This window comes from Myxine glutinosa, chromosome 10 (assembly GCF_964187855.1).
Source record: "Myxine glutinosa chromosome 10, kmMyxGlut1.1, whole genome shotgun sequence".
NCBI classification, from domain to species: domain Eukaryota; kingdom Metazoa; phylum Chordata; class Myxini; order Myxiniformes; family Myxinidae; genus Myxine; species Myxine glutinosa.
This window is the reverse complement of record NC_136270.1, coordinates 86,131,791-86,150,969: the sequence shown is the minus strand read 5'-3', so window position 1 is coordinate 86,150,969 and position 19,179 is coordinate 86,131,791. Positions and strand designations below refer to the sequence as shown.

Sequence of the window (19,179 nt, the reverse complement as noted above, 5' to 3'; positions counted from 1 at the left end):
TCCGTTTTGGGGTGGGGGGGGGGGGAGAAGGGCAGAAGGAAAAAATTACCCGTGCAAAGAGTGCGTTAACCTCAGTGATGCAAAGTGCTTTCTTTGCAAAGAGTGCTTTAACCTAAACATAAATTACATGTGGGGTTCCCTATCACGACAACCGGAGCACGATACCTACACAGATCTACCTAACTCTCTATATGTCACTACCCCACCGGCATAACACAGCCCCTCCACCCCTCCCCGGAACCGTAGCCCCTGCTAGGTTCACTGCAGGCGCTACCATTCCAGTCTTAACAATTACTGTCTCACACTTAATTAGCCAATGAAATAAATCAGGAGGGCTGTGGGAAGTGAGCCGAAGCTACCTGCCTATTCTCCTTAACATGCTATCCCCTTAAACAACCATGCAAATACAGACTTGGCATTTAATATGGAATATTTTTTTTGTGGGGGTGAACTTACTTTTCAAGATGTCTTAGAACCAAAAGTTCATTGGAATTATGTTGAAATTATTCTAGATTTTGTTAATGTGACCTTTAAAACAAACAAAATCCACAATTGACATTTCGAAACAAATAAATTGATCCTTGAAAGTGATGTAAACTGATATCGAACTCAATTCATGGACAGTACTGTGTTAAACTTCTGTACGTTTTCCAGAAGTATCTCTTTATTTTGCACATTAGCCAAAAATTTTTTTAACAAAAACAAAAGTTAAATTACGACTGGGATTACGGACAGTAAAATTACAGTTCAGTACTTCGTGTAATCCCCACGAGCATTCAGGAGAGCACGTACACGTTGAGGCATGCTGTTCACGAGATTTGCCAAGCTTTGGACAGGAATCGCTTGCCATGCAGTGACAATAGCCTGCTGCAATTCATGCACAGAGGTCGGCTGCTGGTCCAAGTGGTCGATTTGACTCGTTAATTCTGCCCACAAGTTCTCTATCAGATTCATATCCGGGGACATGGCAGGCCACTCCATATGCTCTACACCACGGTCAGCAAGAAACTGTTGGATCATGCGAGCACGATGAGGCCATGCATTGTCATCTTGGAAGACAAAGTTTCCTCGAAAGGCTGCACGAGCAAATGGAAGCAATGTTTCTTCCAGAATGGCCCTGTACTTGAACTGGTTCAGGTTTCCATTCAGAACAACCAGGTCAGTTTTGCCCCCTGCATGAAAAGCAGCCCAAACGGTCACCCCACCACCTCCAGCTTGGACTCTTAGCACTATACAATCTTTGTTGTAGGCTTCATGCACTTGTCTGCGCACTCGGACACGGCCATCTTGACGATAGACCAGAAATCTAGACTCGTCACTTAAGATCACGTGATTCCAGTGTCCTAGCTGCCATTGACGGTGCTCTCTGGCCCACTGCAATCGGCGCTGGTGGTGTTGTCTGGTCAGGCGTGGCTTTCTCAGGGGACGCCTGGCACGATAGCCTGCTTGAACCAGTCGTTGGTTGACTAGCCTTCTGGATACAGGCACATTTGTCAGTTGCTGCCACTCAGCCCTAAGCCGATTAGCTGACTTGGTACGGCCATTGCGGACTAACCGGTGCAGCTGGCGATCATCCCTCCTTGTGGTTCTGCGGGACGTCCTGGCCTCGGTATTGGAGTAGGGACACCCCTCTGAGCATTTCGTTTCAGGATCTTTGACACCTGACCTTGAGTGATGCCATACTGCCAAGCAATAGCACGCTGTTTCATGCCGTAATTTCGTAAAGCCACCATTCCATGACAAACAGCATTGTCGAGTTGACGGACCATCTCCAGAGGAAGCGGCAATAACTTTTGGAGACGTGCAGCAGTTGTTTTCCACTAATACAGAACGCAAAAACCCTTGTATACCCGACTGTGAAGCCAATCATCAAATGCACCTGTCCGTACATTTTGCCATGCCACCTGTGATATAATCCTGTTGTTGACTTCTTGCTGCGACAGACAATCAGTGACATGGTTCTTTTAACAAATAAATCACCAAAGTATAAAAGAAACTCACCAGATTGATATACTGAGTTAAGAAAGTAAACCCAGGTCAAGACAAAAAAAATATTCCATATTAAATGCCAAGTCTGTACAATCATTTAGAAGTTCGTGCTCCTGGGGAGGAAGGAGAAAAACAACAACACGCAAAAACCTATCTCAACCACAAACCTAAACCAAAAACTTGCAAAACTTCTTTCCAACCTTCGTTGCTGCTCTACGTTCATTACCCATGTCTCGCTCCCATAAATCATAACACTTCTCACACATGCAGCATACACCTTTCCCTTCAGCTTCAACGGCACTCCCCTCCTCATCAGCACGCCACTCAGTTCCCGAAACTTCTTCCATGCACATCTCACTCCAGCAACCGTTGCCGAGTCTGATCCACCTTCTCCATTCAGCATGTCTCCGAGGTAGCAAAATGTTTTCACACCTTCCAGCTTCACGCCGTCTCCAAGATCCAAATCAACATTTCCTCCATGTGCAGCTCCCTCTGTGGACAACTTACATTTGAATGTAGCTGCCACACTGGTTAATGACCCTCTCAGACCACTACATTTTTGATGAACCCACTCAGCGCACATTGTACATTGAATGGAGTTCACTCCGACACCCTTCCTGCACACAGCACACGGCCACTTCCCAGTTCTTTCCACCTCACCACATGCTTTACCACTTGCCATCACCTTCGTCTTTCCGATATTCACCTTCAGACCTTTTGTCTCCATACATTCCTTCCACTTGTTCATCTTTTCCTTCAGTCCATCCATACTTTCCACAATCAACACCAGATCATCTGCATACAACAACTCCCACGGTAAACCCTCCTTTACGTTCTGAGCCAGCACCTCCATCACAGCTACAAATAGTAGTGGACTTAGTACCGACCCCTGATGCACTCCCACCTTCACCTCAAACTCACCACTGTTCTCGTCCTTCGTCCTTACAGCTGTGCGCGCTCTTTTGTACATTGCCATCACTACTCTGATCAACCATTCCTCCACTCCTAACTTCCTCATTGCCCATGTCAATACTTTGCGTGGAACCCTATCGAATGCTTTCTCCAGATCAACAAACCCAAGAAACAACTTCTTCCTCTTCTCCATGTACTTCTCCTGGAACTGCCTCACAATAAAAAGCGCGTCTGTCGTTCCTCTTCCTGGCATAAATCCAAACTGCATTTCGTCGATCTTCACTTTCTTCCTCATCCTCCTCTCCAACACCCTTTCCAATACCTTCATTCCATGCTCCAATAACTTTTTCGCTCGGTACGAGCCACACTCGAGAGGGTCACCTTTCCCCTTGTATAGAGGGACGAGGGTACTAAGTTCCCAATCCACTGGAATGCGGCCTTCTTTCACCGCCAGATAACAGATCTCTGTCATTCTCTTCACACCCCAACTTCCTGCTGCCTTCAACATATCTCCCACAACTCCCGTCGGCCCTCCCGCTTTTCTACTCTTCATTGCTTTTATCGCTTCCTCAACTTCCTTCTCAGTTATCTTCTCTGCCGGTCCTAAAACTGGGTTACTCTCTATGTTGCCATCCCATTTATTCTCTGTATTCAACAGCATTTCCATATATCTTTTCCATCTTCCTTTAATTCCATCTGGGTCCACAACGATTTGTCCCACTTCATCCTTCAAGCAACTCACCCCCATCACATCACACCTCTCTTTCGCTATCTGCTTTGCAATCCTGAATACTGCTTTCTGACCCTCTTCCGAATCCAAGCGTTCTCCGAACATTTTCCTACATGCCTCCTGCGCCTTTGCTTCCTCTTTCTTTGCAGCCTTCTTTGCTGCCTTGTAACTTTCATGCTCTGCTGTTTCTGCTCCCGTACCCTTCGCCTTCTGCCACTCCTTGAACTTCTTCCTCTTCTCGTCAATCCTCTTTCCAACTGCATTCAACATTTAACCCACAGCATTTAACCCCTGATTATCTCTTCTCCTTCTCCTTCCTTTTGCTTTTATTTGTCTTTTGATTTTTGTCTTTTTGCACTTGTTTTTTGTACTCTGTCAAAGCGCCTTTGGCCTTCTTGAAAAGCGCTACATAAAATAAATGTATTATTATTATTATTATTATTATTACATTCCATGTCCCAAACCTCAGAAACCGATCTCCACTTCGGGCTGTACCCTGCCCATATGTTGTTGTAATTGTCATGGTTCTCTTTTTGAGGCAATGTTTTTTTTATGGGCGGATGCCCTTCCTGACGCCAACCCTCTTAGTCGTCTCTCACGACACGCAGGGATACGGTGTACCTATTCTAATCCAGGGTACACACTGGGAAACGTTTAAAACATGGAAATTCTGGGGGGGTGAGGGTGGGCGGGTATCACGGCTGCGGGGGCCCCGACAGCACCACGCCACGTTTGCACGGTCATCACCACACCACGTTTGCCCGGTCAGCACGTTTTGCCCGGTCAGCACCACACGTTTGCTCGGTCAGCACCACGGCGGCCCGGTCAGCACCACACCCTCACCCCATTCATTCTACACAAACCCATAACCACTGATAGACATTCCAAAAGTCATCCACATTCCAAAAAAAAAAAAATCATTGCAACATGTATTCCACCCCCCTGCAGGACCATGGCATATATGTTATACACATGTGTGTGCAATCCTCTTCTAGGCAGCGGGGAGGTACCGCACAGGTAAGATGGTGGGGGCGTTTCAGGCTGTGGTGCCCGCAGTCCCAAACAAGTCGCCCGACTTACAATTTCCTTGCCCCCCCCCCCCCCCACTTTTACCTATTGGTCCGTGACATCCAAACAGCTCTTTACGCTGTTACCCCGCCGGTGTGGGGTCTCCATACATCCAGGCCCCGTTGCCTGCAGCTTCCTATTAGCCTCACGGTTCGCCAGAAGTCTCTCACCCCAGGGCGCCCAACAGACCCCACCACCGACGGGCTCCAATTTCCAGACACCACTGGCTGCCAGAGGTAATTGACGCAGAGAGGAGCCGCAGTCATCGCTCCTCTAGAGCTTGATCTGTACCTGCGGACACACACACCTTCCCCACCCACAAAATCCACAAAACACATTTCCTCCCCCGCTGCCATTCAATTCTCCAACACATATTCATAGATGTTACAAAAAGATGTTGCCATGGCCTGCTTATCATTATGTGAAATCCCTATTCACATTTCAAAACCATTTTATCCAAACACAATCACCAACACTCATTCACAGTTCATTTCCAACCTCACGACCACATAAAAACACAACCTCTACACATAAACAAATGCCACCCACAAGACATTGTGTGGCACACATCCCAATCCCTCTCACCGGCCATGCCATCACTCTCACCCGCCCCCCTACTCCAAATTACATGTCCCCAATTTCTCAAGCAAGTACTGAACCCTGGGACAGTAAACATCAAGTCACTCACCTCTACCTTGATGGGTAGGTATTTGCCAGTTGGTCAGGTCCAAGCATGCCATCCACCCTACAGAATCCTAAATTTATCCCATTGGGCCTGTCAAACTCACCAAATTTCCTTTTGTCCCCACTGTACGGGCAGGTATGTGGATCTGCCTCCAACGGTGACTATCACTAAACTACTACATTTGGCTACGACAGCTCCGCACCTCTACCGTGCAAGGGCCATCGGGACAAGCTGAGCAGCCAAAACGTCAACATGACCCATGAGTGTCCATAAGGGTGTGACCCACCATCCATCCTTCGGTCCCCCTGCGAGGAACACAGCTGCTCTAGCCCCAGCTGGCCAATGTGGTGAGCACCTGCTGCCAACATGACCACACTCACAACCTCGGCCGCCATGGGGGAAGCGGTCGCAGTGCGCGCCATCCACATCACATCACCTGTGCCGCCCTCATCCCCCAGTCCACACAGCTGCAGCCCCCAGTGCCCACCCACACTTGACCACGCCAAGGTCTAGCAGACAGCCATGCTCCACCAGGAGACCCCTCCAGAAGACATGGTCCACACACCTCGGACACGCACAGCACCACGTTGACCTCCAGACTACCCAACTACATCTCCACAATCCCACGTCCCAATATTGGCGCAGTCGCCCCCGTAACCAGTTGAAGACTGTGTCCTGCTACTCTATCAACTTTTATCCCAGCCTCCAACACTTTGGTCTAACACACCTGGATCAATAATGGTGCCACTGTGCAGTGCCCACCATTTCTCTTCACATAAATTCACCCTTAAATTTGCCTCTAACCCTCAGATTACCCGTGCCAATTATTTTCGCAATTTACTAATCTCACCAAAGAAGGGTACTTCTCCCTACACATGCCAGCCGAGCATGGCCCATATGCTCAACTCGTTACACATTTCAAATTCCTCTCTCCCATGGCTCTCTTCCCAAGCCGAGAGTCCACAAATCATAACGGAACATCTGTGGAAGATCATTCTCATACCATCATGTTCCACAGATGCCCCAATGGTTGTTCGGTGGGCTATAATCATTCCTGTCCATGCAGTTGGACCCGCATCCATAGACCAGCACAGCATGGCAGGTCATCACATGCTGGCTGTCACAGAGTCTCAGGGAGAGGCTGCCAGGCCGTATGCCCGGGCGGTCACAACATCAGGCCCATGTTGGCCGTCCGTGATGCCACCACCAAAGCGTGACCTACAACACCTCCCCCTAGTGATCCTCATAATACGCCACCCCAGGCCTGTGAGAAACCACCTCGGACCCCCCTGGAGGTCTTAACCCCCACCAGGGTCCGGTGACCCTGCCGGCCCGAGACACTCGCTCGGGCAGCGCCCCGATGGACAAGGGACGCCACACTCCACCAGAACCCCCCCCCCACCCCCCCCCCCCCGTGGGGCCCATGCCGCACCACGACACCCACGGTCGGACTCCACGTCCAAATCTCGCCAGCACAGCCCCCCAGCTGGCTGGCATAACCAAATTTCGAAAGGGGCACATTTTCCCCGAGGCCATCCCCATTGACCTCTCTTGGTCCAAATTCCACAGCCCGGGGACCAACTCCCCCCACGGCTGCTCCAAATCAAATTCCCATTTAAATATAAATTTATTTCTCCTTTTAAAAATTTTCATCACCTGTAGCAAACCACAGCTGCAGGTAACAACCCCCTCATCAGGTTGTCCTGCAGCTGTTCCAAATTCCCTACAGGGACCAGATCTTCCGAGGCTCTATTTCCCGACTCTCCCATGTCCAAATCCAGCTCGGAGCCAAAACACTCCCCCTGCTCGGTATCCAATTTTGGAGCCTCTGTTACCAAATCGTTGTGCATGGTGAGAGTCCCCTTGGTCACCTCCACCTCCTCCTCGGACCGACTCACCTCAACCCCCAAGCTCCCTTAGGTCTGAGCAACCTTTTCCTCGATGGTACTGTCACAGGTCTCCAGCCGCCGTGTCACATCATGCTCATCATTCACATTCGCAATCAGTTCTGGCCCCACCAGGCCCTGATCAATAAATACCCGGTCCGGCTCCGTCACACGGACACCCAATACCTTTACCCCCTCCGCCAATTCAACCCCCTGCTGATGAATTGTGACATCCACTCGGCCTTCCGAACCTTCCAGGCCTTCATGTGGCAAACATTCCCCATTTAAATTTTTACACTCCCCATTCACCTCCAAACATTCCAATTCTGCTGCCATTCCCGGCTCCTGGGCACCATGCACATCAGACTGGGTTGCACCCTTTTCAATTTCCAATGCCATCTCTTCCCTTGCTACTTTGTCAATTCGTTCACCCAGTTGCTGTGTTATTTCCCCAATTTTGCCTTCCAATTGTTCATTCATCTCCTTTATTTCATTCCCTTTTTCATTCATTTGCTCGTTCATTCCCTCTATCTTCCCCTTTAACCTATCAATTTGTCCCTCCAATTATTCCTTCAATTCATCAATTTTATCACCTTGGGCATTCAATTCTCCCTTCAAGCCATCAATTTTATTTTCAGTTCCTTCAATTTGTCCTTTCAGTCCATCCTTTAATCCATCAATTTGCCCCTTTAATCCATCAATTTCAGTCCTCCCTTCAATCCTTCAATTTTGTTACTCATTCGCTCACTCTGAGCATTCATGTCATTCCTTTGGGAATTAATGCTGTTATTCATTTCTCCCATCTGCACACTCTGAGCATCCATTCTATTATTTATTTCCCCCATCTCTCCCTTTAATTCATTTTTCATTCCCTTCATTTGTTCACTCTGAACATCCATTCTGTTATTCATTTGCCTGCAAATTTCTCCCCTGGTTCGTTCACTCTCAGCCCTCAATAAATTTGCTATGGCCTGGAAATCGATCAGGCCCGTCTCTGTAGCGAGGGAGGTTCCATTACTATTCTCAACTCCCCCATCTATATTCGGCTCACTTCCAGCACTACCAGCATCTTCTATCCGCCCTTCCATATCACGCACCTCCTCCATCCGTCAAGAGGAGGTCGTTTCCCGGTGCGTATTTTACCTCACAAAATTTAAATTTAGCGAAGCACTGTTTGCGCCCTTCCCCACTCCAATCGACTTAAAAAAAAAAATTATCGCCTCAACTATGAAAAAATTTTGCTTCCGAATGTCGTGCGTGATGTACGCTCGGCTGTGTCGATCTCAGCCCGTGGACAAAAAAATTGTCCGCCGAGTCCGCATCCTCACTCCTGACACCAAATGTCCTGTGGATGGCTCTATTAAGACGGAGCACCCACGGATGACCGATTGAGCTTACTTTGAGACGTTATTCAATGGCGCATTTCACTATGCAAGCGGGGGGGGGGGGGGGGGGGGGAAGAGAGAGGAAGAAGAAACAGCAGCTTTTACCTGACGCGATCCGAGCAGTCTTCAACCCTGCAAAGTAATTAAACTCACACCGAAAACGGAATGACAATGTAAAAAAGTAATATTTATTAAACGGGACCCGAAACAATGGAACGCGCCGATAAAAACTAAAACCTAAGTTGGGATCCCACACACCAGACTTGCACACGAACGAGGGACTATATATGAAAGGAAACACGGCGGGTGTGTGTTTGTGCTGGCTTAGCTCTACTCGCTGGAGTGTTCTCATCTGCAGTCGTCCAGGGATCGTCAGGGATCATCAGGCTCCGGTTGGCGGAAACAAGGCCCCGAAGCGCCCCCGTTCACTAGGCCTCGATAAGGCCTCTCGCGCCAAGCGAGCGGGCGTGCAACCTGCCTCCTCAGCTGTGCAATGTCCTCCCAGATTTGGCACGGTCACAGTGCGTTGCACCCAGTGTTCGGATCCGAAGGGAGAGAGAGTCGAGGGTAAAAGAAGGTGTGAGGGCAGCAGGAGAACCAAGGAAAAGCATCTAGGGTGAGGGGAAGGACGTCCGGGCGCGAAGGAATCCAGAAACGAGAAGAAGAAAATGCCGGCTCGCAAGTCGTTTTGTCGCTCGTCGTGTGACGTCACCGGCCCTCCCTACCAATCAGTCCTTCACAAGGTGGGCGTGGCCTCAGCCTGCCTGAGCAATGAGTGTTGCTGTGCAAGTTTGTGATGTAGCTGGCTGCAGTTCTATCGGCAGTGCCCCGAACTGGCTTCCGGTGAGTTTTATTGTTATTGTGGCGGAGGGGAATTGAAGTAGTGTGTGTGGTGTAACTAATGGGCCTGACTAATGTCTATGGTGCGTTGCCATATGAGACAAAGGAATGATCACAGAGGGAACGATGTACAAGGGAATTAACATAATCCCTGAACTAAATAACATGCCCCGCCCCCTCGTGGTGGGGACAAATAAACACTTAATCTGAACAAACCGCCTAAACAGAAATTACATATGGGGTTCCCTATCACGACAACCGGAGCATGATACCTACACAGATCTACCTAACTCTATATATGTCACTACCCCACTGACATAACAATATGCTGGTGAATGTGCTGCTCATCACGTTTCTGAGTTAAGTATGATGACGTTCAGGAAAAGAAGAAGCCTAACTACCAACTTCGACCGCTTCCGGTATTGTTTGATTATTTGTGCTCAAATGTCTGGTAATTGTTTTGTATTTATCTATGCGGATGTGTACTTGTATATAACTGTCATTATTCAAAAAGGCTTAGGCACTATAGAGCGATTTAAATTGAAAAAAATAAAAAAGAACGAACTTTTTTTTGCCTAAAACACTCCCAAGCAGTCACTGATGAACCTCTGAAGGTTTGACTAAGATCCGTTCAGCCATCTCTGAGAAAAATGGTGACACACAGACCAACTGCTCTCTTATATAGTAGATAATTATGTGTAGATCCGCGAAAAAAATTTAAATCTCAATTTAATCCATTTTTAATTCAGGCCTTAACACACAAAAATATGAAAACGTCAAGGGGTGTGAATACTTTCAGAAGGTACTGTATGTATGTTTGTATGTAACTTATAGACTTGGAAATGCCTTGGGTGATATCCACCAAAGCTTGCACATGTGCTGGGGGTACCCAGAGTCAGGTCATAAAATAATACTCCTAACCTCCCCCCCCCACCCCCTTCCACTTTGTCCCCCCTCACGAGGATGGGTAGACGACATGTGATTTTCACCATGATTGCAACCTTTGCCAAGAGACTGCTTCAGCAGAACTGATACTCTGTAAAGAGTCTGGTACATTGAGGAGGATGATGATGACGATGGAGTAAATTTTGCCTTAACAATGCATGCCAATGACAAAAACTATGTACAAAGTACTGTACTTCATAAAGTCTATTACAGTTGCTTTCAAAAGTTTCAAATTTCACTGATCATTATTTTTCAACTTGCAAATTAATTTAATGGATGGACTCTATTCTCCGCCTCAGGAATCTAATTAATTATTTATTATTATCTATCTATAATTCCAGTAATCTCTGTGTGTATGTTTGTATGTTTGTATGTTTGTATGTATGTATGTTTGTCTGTGACCGCTGTTTCTCGACAACTACCGGTCCGATATACTTGAAACTTGCCAGGTATATTGCTGGGGACCCGAGGATGTGCCTTTTCAAGGTTTTAAATTAATCGGACAAGTAGTTACCGAGCTATGGCGATTTCTTTACCAAACTCCGCAAGCCGTTCGCTTTGGACCAAACCATTGCATGTAAATAGAGGGGGGGGATTGTCACCGTACTCGCAAGCCGTTCGCTTTGGACCAAACCATTCCATGTAAAGAGGGGGGGGGGGGGGATTGTCACCGTACTCGCAAGCCGTTCGCTTTGGACCAAACCATTTCATGTAAATAGAGGGGGGGGATTGTCACCGTACTCGCAAGCCGTTCGCTTTGGACCAAACCATTTCATGTAAATAGAGGGGGGGGATATAATTTTAGATATATATATAGTATGGGCATGCCCTAGTAACTAACAAAGCTATTAAAATGCAGATACAGGTACTTGAAAAGCAGTTCAACGACCTTCTTGACAGTGTTATTAATATTGCACTAAAGGGAAGGGAGGTGTAAGGCATAGCTGCCAAAGAAGCATAGCAAGAAACGATATACATGTGTATTAGTGGGGCAGCTTAGCAAAACCATTGTGCAAATTGTGATAAAAGCACCAAAATTGGTACACATGTAGACTGACATATTACAAACAGATATAGATATTGGGCCATCTCAAATTTGGGCCTGGGCACCAATGGTTGCCAATTTCCAAAATGGCGCTTATGCTAATTAATCGGAACTAAATTCGGAAATTCTGTGTGTGCAGACCTGCCAATATCAGAGGAACTAGCTGACAACAATTGAGTATACAGTATTTGGCATTCTAAGCTTTTGCATTATTGTGCAAAGTGATTGTCAAGTAATTAGGGGCACTTACATGATTGTTATAATAGTTATTGGATAAAATAACAACAAACAATCTGTAGAAGATGTCTCATTATTATGCATATATTTTATGATTTCTGAGGTTACAAGCAATATTGTTGTATAGTTCAACATTGTCATTGTTATAAATGAAATATCAGTCATTAGAATTACAATTTATTCAAAATTGTTAAAATTGAAAGGATCATACATAAACATAAACATAGCCATGACATACTAGTAACTAAAGCAATTGCATGTTGAGGAACAAACTGATGGATATTTGTAACATTTATCAGATGAAACGTTTCTGTCAAAGTCTGTTTCTTCTACAGATATACCGCCAAAGTTGCTGTCGCAATTCCCAGGAACTCAATTTTGTGAGCACTCCCCTTCACACAAACACAGAGCAGTGCATTCAAGTGCAGCCTTTTTGCATTTGCATCGGCTCACACAACCTTTCTTGCACTTGCATGAGATTAGCTCATAACAGGTGTTGGCCGCCTCAGGTAGTTTTGTCCAATATGGCTCGTACATCCCACCCTCAGTCTTGACCCAGCCCCAGCTGGTCGGTGGAGGTAGGTCTGGTGCTGATACCAGTGTCTGGCCCCATACATGACCTCCCTGGTAGGCAGCTCTCTTGACATGCTCCTCCAGCGCTGCCTTGGTTGGTGGAATCAGATGAACTTTGTTCTTCTTTGCAAAGAGTTTCTTTCTTGCCTTGTCAATGTCCATGCATGTACTGGTTCTGTCGTAGAGCAGGATAACAAACCTTTCGATGGTGCACATGACATCTTCTGGTATATCACTTGGCGCAGAAGATAGCTTTAGTAGTGCAGCTGTGAGTTCTGGTAACACGCTCCAGATTGCCCAGGCACTTTTCTTACCATGCCCTGCGAAACTCGACACTGTATCGTATCCAGTCAGGGCATGGAACATTGGCAATGCCTGTGATTTCTCTGGTCCTAGTACAGCTGCTATTTCGTGGGCTGCCAGGTACCGAAAAGACTTGGCAGTTCCGAATGCTAACCACAGTTCATCTTCTGATGCAAACCCCTGGGCTACTGAGACGGCCAACACCACAACGTCAGAGTCTACTGTCCGAATCACTATTTTATGGTGGCCGTGCCTGACTGCATGGGCTGCATGCAACATCATGCGACTATCTGCTTCTTTGTGGTTGCATGGGGTGAGTGATGCTACATCTGATAGCGCTGGCTTGCTGAGAATGGCTTCCCCATTAGTAATGACCAGTTGCTTGTTGTCGTTATCAAACCACTTATACAGAACTTCAGAGAGAAAATTGAACAGATCTACCTTGTTGCTATCTACTCTGAGAAAGTTCTGCCAGTTTCTCGGTATGGTTGTTCCAGCCATCACACGTCTTCACACTCCTGTCCCACGCTTTGCTCTTGCACTTGCTTTCAGAGAATTTGCATGGTAGCTGTCCCACACCAAGTCCAGGCGAGATGCAGTTTGAAGCTTTGTAGACATATATGGAATGAATATCTGTTGAGCATATTCATCGAAGTTCTTGGCTGCAGCTGGCTTCAGCATCTGAACGATGACAGCTCCATCAAGAACTACGCTCGTGGCAGCAGGACGGTCAGACTGGACATCAGAGATGGCTTCCAAGCATGTGAGTAGATCACTTTTCGTACCAAGGTGGAGACTTCCTCCATCAGAGAGTGACGGAGGACATGCCTGATTCTCATGTCGAAAGAATTCATCAAGGTTTCCGTCTCTCGTCTGACAGCTTATGTACAGCCGAGAGAAAAGTTGTAAGTCATTCTTGAGTGAGACTACCTGCTGTTTCCCCTTGCTGACACTTCTGGGAGCCGACTTACTGAACACCTTCAGGTTGTTTCGATGAATGGTGTCATAAATAGGCTTGGTTCTTTCCACCAGACATTCTTTGGTAAAAGCCTGGAACTGCTCTTGGCCAATCCTCTTAACATTCTGAACTGCCTGAACTGCAACGGGGGCTGCGATGTCCTTTGTATCAAGCACAACCAGATCCATACTTTCTTCCTCAAAGGGGTTGCCAAGCTCTTCCATGACGCTGACAAGAGATTGGACATCTTTGGTGAATGCAGTCTGCACGCTTGGTGTCTGGTCATGATGACGAGTGTCCACTAGCCTCCTCCAGTTCTCATTCTCAAGTTGGAATTCTTCTATGATCCGGGCAACTTCTGGCCCCGCAATCATCCACCGGCGCAGGGCACTAGGGTTATCAGTGAGGCCAACTGCTCGACCATCTCCTTTGATGCAGGCATTATTTTGTTCATGTGCCTGGTCAATTGCGATGGTAGAAAACACTTTCTTCGTCTTCTGCACAGTGAAACTACCTTCCTGGAATTTCCTGGCTACATGTGGGTGCTTTGTTGGAAATTCAGCCATGTCCCTCAGGTGAACAGGGATCCACCTGGCATAATTAGTGTGGTCTAAAGCATGAAACCAGGAGGCCAATTCTGTCAGGGCATCAAGATACATCGCGAATGATGCTTGTCGCAGAGAACGCACAAAGACCAGAACCAAAACCTCTAGTTCCAGTACAGTTGCCCAGTACTTAAACTGTGGAATGTCTTCTTTCTGACGGCACCAATCATCGAAGTTCAGGATATCTTGTGCATCGTCTGCTTTTCTCATACAGTAATGGTCATAGGCACGATGTTGCAAGATGTATAATGCTGCTGCGGTGATTTGGTGAACTGTCCTTGTTCGAGCGACGTGCACTGCTCGCAGGAATGAGTCAGCTGTCCCTGGCGTTGTAATCTCAGCTTGCACAAGGGCATTCACCCAGCCACTCCCTTGCAGCCAGTCCCCCAATGTCTTCAGAGCTGCCATCTCGATGTGGAGTCCCCCAAACATCACTACCAACTTATCTTCGCCATAGTCCTCCAGCCACGTCCACTGAATTTGCTTGGCTAAGGCAAATAACGGCTGATCAAAGGCAACAACTGGTATCTGCCCAGGATTCAGATGCTGCACGGCTTTCGTCACAACATCCATTGAATGCCGGATCATTTCAACTGTGTGAGCACTGTCCAGAAACAATGGTAGCAGAGCATTGTGGCAGACGACTCGAGCTTCTGGTGGCTGGCGACTGGCATGACATGCAGCCCAAGATGTGTTATAGTGTGTCTCATTCTCGTCTTCCAGGACTTGTTTTGTATTGTGTAGCCACACATTTTCATCTTCTGTATGTTTCCGCAACTGGCTGGAGTCACTTCGGTTCAGTGATGCCGGTTCAGGGAAAGAATGACTTGTAATATAATGGGAACCGCATGGATTTATTTCTTTGTTCATTTATGTTATTATTACATTGGTACTTGCTTTTCAGGAAAAGTGGACCAAGAAAATGAAAATCCCCTTTTTTTCATCAATGTGCATGATTTTCACAATTAATATCCATTTGGAATCTCACCAGATGCCGTGTCGCAAACCTATTTATACTAACTAATTCAATTATAGTTATCTATTGTGGTACCAAATGAAATAATAGGCACTCCCTAAACAGTCTTGGACTTTTAAAAGCACATTAGCATCCACGGTCGACCCACTGTCTTCCCCAGTACATCATATATAGAAAATAAAAATGACCGCTGGTGGCCATTTTGGAAAATGGCTGCTATAGCCACCATGGGCAAAATGTGAGGTGGCCCAATATCCAAATCTGTTCATATTATAAGTGTCTTTATGTGTGGCAAGTGTGTTGCTTTTATCACAAAATGCACAATCCTTATAAATATCTAAGTTAAGCTGCTCCACTATATATCTTTAATGAGAGAGCAGGCCTATTATGTCACCCAGTGGCTCCTGATGAATAAACCACCAAACATCAATGATCACATGTTTATGCTAGCAATCAAATAAGAATCCTCAATACCTTTTTTACGAGTATATTTACAGTGCAAGTAGGTTCGTATTTTTCGGACTAATTCAGTCACCTAGATCCAACAAGTTGTGTCCGACTTCTGGTGACATTCACAATCAGATGTGGCAAATATAGGACGAAATTTTGATTAAGAATTTGTTTTGATGGGTTTTTGTTCGTTGTGCAAATATGTGAGTATGAGGGCAAAAAACAGACCTGGACTGGGGCAATGACTGCACAAGGACCTCCTTCAAACTGTTCCAAAGCTGTTGGCTCGTCTTTGCTGAATGCAAATCCTGCAAATAAATAATCTCCATTAAAGTTGTTACGAGCAGGTCATGGCAATATCTGAGGCAGATCTGCAGGCCATTTTGTGTAAGATTTACACACAAGCTCATCCATGAGCTCCCGTGTCGCAAACACAGTGGATAAATAATTATCATGATAAAGCCACAAATTATTTATCGACATTGCCTTCAGAAAGTACTCACACACCTTCACTTTTTCACATTTTGGTGTGTTACAGTCTGAATTCCAAATGGATTAAATTTAGATATTTTGTCACTGATCTACATATAATACCCCAGAAGGTCAAAGTGGAATTTTTATTTTTAGCTTTTTTTTTACAACATAATTAAAAATGAAACGCTGAAAAGTCTTCAGTCAATAAGTATTCAACCCCTTTGAAGTGACATTCCAATTTGAGCTCAGGTGAATCCAATTTCCTTTGATCATCCTTGAGATGTCTCTGCAACTTGATTGGATCCACCTGTGGTCAATCCAATTGATTGGACATGATTTAGATAGAAACACACCTTTCTATACAAGATCCCACAGTTGACAGTGCAGGTCATAGCAGAAACTCGACCATGAAGTCCAAGGAACTGTCCATACAACTCTGACACAGATTTGTGAAGAGGCGTAGATCTAGGGAAGGGTATAAAATAATTTATAGAGTGTTGAAGGTTCCAAATAAGACAGTGAGCTCCATCATTAGGAAAATGAAAGAATATGGAACTACCCAGACTCTTTCTAGAGCTGGCTATCCAACCAAACTGAGCAACTGGTCAAGGACCTTGGTGAGGGAGATGACCAAGAACCAAATGACCACTGACACTGACAGAACTACAGAGTTCCTTGGCTGAGATGGGAGAACCTGCCAAAAGGACAACAGTCTCTGCAGCACTTCACAAATGTAGGCTTCATGGGAGAGTGGCCAGAGGAAGTCAAGCCTAAGAAAAAGGTACATGAAAGCATGCCTGGAGTTTGCAAAAAAGCACGGGAAAGACTCACGGTAAGGATAGAGGGAACAATGAATGGAGCCAAATACAGGCAAATCCTTGAGGAGAACCTGCTTCAGAGTGCAAAATACCTGAGATTGCGGTGAAGATTTACTTTCCAACAGGACAATGACCCCAAGCATACGGCCAAAGCTACACTGGAATAGCTTCAGAACAAGAACATGAAAGTCCTTGAGTGGCCCAGCCAATGCCCAAACATGATTCCCATTGAGAATCTGTGGAAAGACTTGAAGATTGCTGTTCACTGACACTCCCCATCCAACTTGAAAGAGCTTGAGCAAATCGGCAAGGTAGAATGGGATAAACTCCCCAAATCAAGATGTGCAAAGCTGATACAGAAATACACAAAAAGACTCAAATCTGTAATCGCTACCAAAGGCGCTTCTACAAAGTATTGAATCAGGGGGTTGAATACTTATGTAAATTAGATATTCTGTATTCCATTTTTAATTAATTTGTAAAAAAAAATCGAAAAAATATTCCACTGACTATGGGTTATTTTGTGTGGATCAGTGACAAAAAATCTCAGTTTTATCCATTTTAAATTCAGGCTGTAACACAACAAAATGTGAAAAAGGGCAAAAGGGTTTGAATACTTTCTGAAGGCACTGTATCTCCCAAAGTCAGTATCTTCTTCATCTTTGGTATGGATACTTTATTGGAAGAGTCGCGTATAATAATGTCATGCATACAAACTTTACAAGTACATTTGAACCGGTTACTGAGATAAACCACATTTATCTTCCTGCTACTGTGCAGCATCACTGGAAAACATTCAGTCTATTAAACTACTAGGCCTCACCATCAAAAATGATCATGAGCCAACCACATAGCAAAGCTGGACTCATAAGCCGGCAAATGACTGGACGGTGGCCAACCTTCATCGATCCAAGTCATTCCTTGGAAAATGAGAGCTGCTTACAGTCTACAAAGCCTCTGTGTGTACCTCAATGGAATATTAGCATCTGCTATTAGCTGGTTCCACATCTTCATATCTGTCTCTCCTAGATTTTGTGGAATCTAACGCTCTCAAAATTATTGGATTCTTCCACGATGAGAGCAAAGCACAAGGTGTGTTTCTCTCCCACCACAGGCAGGTCGGTGGTCTCTCTGTTTTCTACCATTTATTTTCTGGCATTGCTCCCTCTGCTCTCTTAATGCTGTGACCCTACCTATCTACTCCAGGATGCACGTGTTCTTCCGATAACCCCCTCTTCGTTAAACTTCCAAAATCCATGCTGACTGCACACCTCAACTCTTTTAGTACTCGCTTCTCCCATCTATGAAACCACCTTTCGGAGGCTGTTTTAGTTCCTGAAGATCACATTTAGCATTTTGCATGTTCGTAATGAGTGCTTCCAGCTTCACTCTGAATTTGGAAATAACTAATCTGTGATCAATTGGTATATTGCATCAACTATATGCTCTTGTGTTTAGTAATGATGTCCTCCATCTTCTATTATCAACAACAACAACAACAACATGCATTTTAAGGCCATTTTCCCTGCTAGAGCGGGGGTTAGCCTTGCGGTCCCCATGACAATCTTCTCCATTTTGCCCTATTTTCTGCATCTCTCCTTGTTAACCCCCTTGCCCGCATTTCTTCTTCCACCATCTTTAGCCAAGTCTTTCTCGGTCTTCCCCGTCTTCTACTTCCTTCTACATTCATTTCCATCACTCTTCTCAACCAGTCACTTTCATCCTTCCTCAACACATGACCAAACCATCTCAACCTGTTCCTCTTCACAGCATCAATCACAGGCTCTATTCCCATCATCTTTCGCAATTCATCATTTGTCTTCCTCTCTCTCAACGATACTCCGCACATCCGTCGAACCATTCGCATTTCCACCCTTTCCAACCTTCGTTGCTGCTCTACGTTCATTACCCATGTCTCGCTCCCATAAATCATAACACTTCTCACACATGCAGCATACACCTTTCCCTTCAGCTTCAACGACACTCCCCTCATCATCAGCATGCCACTCAATTCCCGAAACTTCTTCCATGCACATCTCACTCGAGCAACCGTTGCCGAGTCTGATCCACCTTCTCCATTCAGCATGTCTCCGAGGTAGCAAAATGTTTTCACACCTTCCAGCTTCACGCCGTCTCCAAGATCCCACTCAACATTTCCTCCATCTGCAGCTCCCTCTGTGCACACCTTACATTTGAATGTAGCTGCCACACTGGTTAATGACCCTCTCAGACCACTACATTTTTGATGAACCCACTCAGCGCACATTGTACACTGAATGGAGTTCACTCCGACACCCTTC

At 45.9% G+C, this 19,179-nt stretch overlaps 1 protein-coding gene across 2 annotated transcripts in view; it reads right to left on the bottom strand.

The window, feature by feature from the left end:
- MINDY3 (MINDY lysine 48 deubiquitinase 3) overlaps window positions 1-19,179 on the bottom strand; it is a 140,417-nt gene that overhangs the window by 116,457 nt on the left and 4,781 nt on the right. Inside the window, exon 2 of one of the 2 annotated variants that reach the window (XM_068126614.2) lies at window positions 15,816-15,895. In XM_068126614.2, the coding sequence (XP_067982715.1) occupies window positions 15,816-15,895 (80 nt within the window). Of the gene's footprint in view, window positions 1-4,744; window positions 5,354-15,815; window positions 15,896-19,179 lie in introns of those variants that run through there. The other variant, XM_078785838.1, reaches the window with a different exon arrangement.